Source organism: Culex pipiens, chromosome 3 (genome assembly GCF_016801865.2).
Source record: "Culex pipiens pallens isolate TS chromosome 3, TS_CPP_V2, whole genome shotgun sequence".
NCBI lineage: Eukaryota > Metazoa > Arthropoda > Insecta > Diptera > Culicidae > Culex > Culex pipiens.
In genome coordinates, this window is record NC_068939.1 from 118115211 (window position 1) to 118120496 (window position 5286).

Genomic DNA, 5286 nt, shown 5'->3' on the forward strand with positions numbered 1-5286 from the left:
AAAATTCTACGTCCATCCACACGCACAGACATTTGCTCAGAATTTGATTCTGAGCCGATATGTATCATAAAGGTATATCTTGGAGGCTTATTTAAAAAAGTTCAATTTTGAGTGATTTTATATCCTTGCCTCAATGAGGTGAGGAGAGCAAAACGCCAATATTTAGCAACGCAAATTACTTTTTCGTGTTCTAATAATAATTGTATTTGGGTTTGTTTTAAGGACATGTTAATCTCTGCTGGTTCAGCAGCAACATCAATGCTTCATGCTACGTCGGAACATAGATTCGTTAAACCAATACCAAAACGTTTATTAATCTGTATACAGCCAGATTCATGATTTAATACACCGACCGTAAGATTGAAACGTGTATTAGTTCCTCCAACACACCCACGAAAACCATATGGTGATGACAACCCAGGGAAGGTCACGTACGCCAAATTTTGACCCAAAATATTTTTATTTGTTCGACTGATTGATAGCTCACACTTTTTTTTTTCTCTTTTGGGTAGTTATCACAAATCGATTGTGTCATGCTTGATTTGTCGCTTCTGGTTGATGGTTGCACCTAGCAGCTAACTGCATTTGGAAGCCGCAGGTGCTAACTCGACCGCATGAGATGTGTCGATTGGTTGACGACTTTAAGCCGGCGTTCACTTCTTTGAGCCTCTTCCTCTGCGCTCAGTAAGAGTTTGCGTTCGAACCGTAGCACATCGCGGGCTCGCGGTTTTGGCTTTCTTTTTGCCTAACTTTGTACATTAAAATCGTGTTTGTTAAAAAAATATCTTATCTGTGGTGCCAATTATAGATTTTTGTTTTTCGGTAGATAACGGCAGGTAACCAACACCGTTTAATGTGCTGGAATCCCTCAAGGGGGCGGCTTTAACACTTTTCCGTCTCTTCTTTCTCACTGTACAGAATCGCACCACCATCACCATCATGAGTTCCCCATCGCTGGCGGTGACTCGCGTATTAGCGTCGTCCACTAAGCTGTTGCTTCTACCTGTCCCACTGAGGCGGTTTCCATCGCGATCCATTGCCACAACATCGACGACCCGCATAAAGCCCAGCTCGCTGGTTCGGATCGCTCACAGTGCCAGCAACCTTCGCAACGTGAGAATGCTCGCCGAACGCAAACCCTTCGCGCCGGACTTCTTCTTCCGTCAGGTAGGTGCCCGTCCCGTGAGCAGCTGTTATCAGCATAGTGATATATTTTTAAGAGGGTGTGTATTGGTTGAAAGTGACATGTATTGGCAGTGCGCAGAGCTTAAGTAGGGAGAAAGTGAAGTTTTTGAACAACTAACGCGAGAAGGCCGTACAGCATTCGACGACCTACTTAAGATAACTCTAGTCAAATCGTTGTACAATATCTAGTAGATAAAGTTTAGTTAAGCTACCCTCGTGATCATCCGGTTAGCGTGATAGTAGCTACCAAGAAGTCAAACTATCAAATCAAGTTCCTCTCCGGGACTCATGCTTAGTCGCAAAAATTTGGGGCCCAAAATGATGAATTCGTCATCGTTTAGCTTGACCTTGTCAAAAGTGCTGAATCACGGTGATGTTTGAGGTTTTGCGTGTTTCTGCTCGCTCTCTATGATGTTATGTGTATATTGCGCCTAAGCATATCCATCAACTCGAGAGTAGTGTTGCGTATTGTGACACGCGGATTTGGAAGACATTTTGACGAGAAGAAAATATTGAAATTATGCAAAGCATCCGGAAGAGAATTGCTGGCCCTTCTCGATTATGTTACGTTCTCTTTGTGAGACTTCTTCGTTTGATTTTAAAGCTAATGCTAGCTGAAAAGTGTTAAACCTCTAAGCTCGAACTCACCCCGCCCCACCCCTCCGGTAATAAGCGTCAATATGCTGTTATTTAACCCAGCCCTGTTGATAACAATTAGCTCAATGCAATTACACTCACAAGCACACGCCATCACACACTCTAAGAGTAACACTGTAACGTTATGCATTAATTAGGGAACCCGGGGCCTTGTGTTAATGAAACGGAAAACGTAGCGCGGACCTTCTGTTTCACTCCACTGCCATTTAATTAACGCGCTTCTATTTATTTTGCCAAAATAGAACATTGGCAAACTTCAAGGTTTTCGCGCTTCAAAGTACGTTGGGAATGAAATAGATTTGTTTTTTAACACTCAAACGCTCGGGTAGTCATTTGACCCCTATTTTTTTTTCTTAAAAATCTCATAACTTTTGGTAGAATTGACCAAATTGGATGCTTCCGGTTGCAAAAGATCCAGATTTGTCTATATTTTGAACTGTCAGATGGGGGACAAATATGGTCCACTTTTACCGGAGATATTCCGGATTCCGTTGGGGTACCTCGACCCTCCTATTTGGAGTTTTGGTCAATAGAACAAAAACCATTGCACAGAAAAATGCCGGAAATGATGCAAAACTTCAAGGAATCATTCTAATACATCATGCTTTTAACTGCACTAAATCGTGCTCTCCATATTCATATAGGAAAAGGACAAAGAAAACAAAGAAAAAATATTACAAAAATGTTCGGAAAACCGCAGGATTCGAATTAAAAGTTGTCTGATCGGGCTCAAAATTGGACTGGGGATTCCTTGGCCGAAATAATTAGATCCGTATTTATTTTTTCGCCATTAGGGTGACCTGAGTAGTGTTGGAGTGATCCGAAAAATGACCGTTTTCGTCGAATTTCGCAAAAATTACATTTTTCAAAAAATCATAACCGAATTTAGCTCTCTTGGACGCAAATAAAAAGTATTTTTTTGGGATTTTAAGAAAAATAGTTTGGAGTTTCGAAAATCTAGGTTTATTTTTGAAAAGGTCGTGTGAAAACTTGAATTGCGGTTTTTGAGATCTTTGGACCAAAGAGCCTATGATGGAAAATACAATTTTAGGTAACATATCAAAAAATGGTGGCGGTGATCTATTTAGTTCTGGGTACCAAAAGTTTTGTCTTCAAATTGCAATAAAATTAGTACCCAAAAAACTATAGGTCATCGCTTGAATTTTAAAGTTATTGCAGTTTTAGTGAAAAAAGTAGATTTCTGCCGTTTTAGTCATTTTCCAGTTTTTGGCGCGTTAAAATCAAAATTTCATTTTAAATGGACAAGTTATGTAAAACAAGCAAGTTATCAAGTTTACTTAAAAATGTAAGAGATCTTTGAGGGTTAAATGATATTTAGACTTAAAATTTTAAGCTTTTTATAAGCTTATTTCAACAGAATAAAATAAATTGTGGGGGTTAGAAAGCTTTATTGTATTTTGGACCTTTTTAATTTAGGTTTTCTATAACAAGGCATAATGTTTCATAGAGTTATATCAAAGATACCTATGTATGGTGGAATCTCATAGATATTCCTACTCTAACCGCGTTTGGCGTGACTTATTTTCAACTCATTGTGTTGTTTATTATGAAAATATTCAAGAAATCATGAATAAATAGTGTTTGTCGGGTTTTGAAATTCAATAAAAGTGCCCAAAAAAAAAATACCCAATGTGACTAAAAGTTGATGAATGGACTTTAAATTTCATATTTGGCAGCTCACAATTTTGTGTGTGTGTGTGTGCTTCCATTCCAGTATACGGCCGGCAGCGAAATTTTGGGAATGTTGAAATTTTAACAAACTTAGAATATAGCTCATTAAACAGAACACAACAAAATATAAAAAAAATATGATTATAAACTTTATAAACTTAAGTGCTACGGGTTTGCAGTTAATGAACTCTCCGTACTCTCTCTTAGTTATTTGACGAAAAGTCATGGACGTACACGTACCTGCTGGCGGATCTGACCAGCAAGGAAGCGATCCTGATTGATCCGGTGCTCGAGCAGGCTCCGCGCGACGCCAAGTTGATCCAGGAGTTGGGCCTCAAGCTTACCTATGCCCGTGAGTTAACTGATAAGTATGTTTTTTATCATCACCTAAAATAATCTACTTTTTTTTTCTTCAAGTGAACACCCACATGCACGCGGACCACATCACCGGAACCGGCTACCTCAAGCAGCTGCTTCCGGGGACGGTGAGCGTCATCTCGGAGGCTAGCGGCGCCAAGGCGGACAAGCACCTGAAGGACAATGAGGTGGTCAAGTTTGGCCGGTTCGAGATTAAGGGACTGAGCACGCCCGGCCACACGAATGGCTGCATGACCTACTTGGTGGACGAAATGGTAAGATTGACCTCCTTGTTGTTGAATCAGCTGCTCTGATTCCCATGGCATGACGTTGTTCTAGGTCACGCAATTAACTGTGTTTGTATTTTTTTCTAGGGCATCGCTTTCACCGGAGACACGCTGCTGATTCGTGGCTGCGGACGCACCGACTTCCAGGAAGGTGACTCACGCACCCTGTACAAATCGGTTCACGAGAGAATTTTCACCCTGCCGGACAACTACCGGCTGTTCCCGGCTCACGATTACAAGTATGATTTTTTTAAAGCTATAAAAGCTTCTTAAGTTCTAATTTTGCTACCCTTCCAGAGGCAACATGGAAACGAGCGTGGCCGAGGAGAAGCAGTACAATCCGCGGTTGACCAAGGACGTTGACGCGTTTGTGGAAATTATGGCCAACCTGAACTTGCCGTACCCGAAAATGATCGACAAAGCCGTTCCCGCCAACCGCGAGTGTGGGCTGTACGATATTCCGAAGGAGTAATGAAGAATGAGAAGAAAAACTTTGCTCACCACGTGATCCTTTTCCAACGTTTAAACCTACTTATGATTGACAGCAATATCGAGTATTCTGTATGTTCAAATCAATGCGATCAACCAATCATCCAATGTTGCTGTTTGAAATTATTTTACTTAATAAAATTGCGTTATCTTGTTAACATAATTAATAATGGTTATAATTGGTACATTTAAAAACAGTAACTATCAAATGGTCGACAAATACATTTTTCATTAAAATATACACCGCGTGTGTGTTTAATCTAACCAAATTTTTTTTTTTCATAAAATTATTTTTATTAGGTCTTTTTCGGTGCTGGGACCTGGTTAGGACCGAGTCGGCTTATGTAATTACATTTGACTTACTAATTACAGCTTTTCTGCTTTGTAAGCGGATGATCATGGGTTCGATTCCCATCTGCTCCAGCCTTCCATCGGATGGGGAAGTAAAACGTCGGTCCCGGCCTTGGTTGTTGTTAGGCCGTTAAGTCATTCCAGGTGTAGGAGTCTCCATGCCATAAGTACAAACAACACACCTAACCAAACCTGCTCCGGTGGCATCGCTGGCGGCGGTTGGACTCGCTATCCAAAGGTCGTCAGTTCGAACTCTGGGGTGAAAGGT

General features: G+C 40.8%; 1 protein-coding gene across 1 annotated transcript; it reads left to right on the forward strand.

The window, feature by feature from the left end:
- The first annotated feature begins 505 nt into the window (after positions 1–505).
- Positions 506–4908, forward strand: LOC128092259 (persulfide dioxygenase ETHE1, mitochondrial). The gene is made up of 6 exons (XM_039580127.2): positions 506–836; positions 919–1167; positions 3742–3886; positions 3952–4166; positions 4266–4417; positions 4476–4908. The coding sequence occupies exons 2-6, from the start codon at positions 940–942 to the stop codon at positions 4648–4650; spliced, it is 915 nt and encodes a 304-aa protein (XP_039436061.1). The 5' UTR covers positions 506–836; positions 919–939; the 3' UTR covers positions 4651–4908.
- Positions 4909–5286: the final 378 nt, after the last annotated feature.

Coding starts and splice junctions, on each gene's coding strand:
- LOC128092259 (XM_039580127.2), top strand. CDS start 940: ATGAGTTCCCCATCGCTGGCGGTGACTCGCGTATTAGCGTCGTCCACT. Junction 1,168..3,741: donor CGGACTTCTTCTTCCGTCAG/GTAGGTGCCCGT, acceptor ACTCTCTCTTAG/TTATTTGACGAAAAGTCATG. Junction 4,167..4,265: donor CCTACTTGGTGGACGAAATG/GTAAGATTGACC, acceptor ATTTTTTTCTAG/GGCATCGCTTTCACCGGAGA.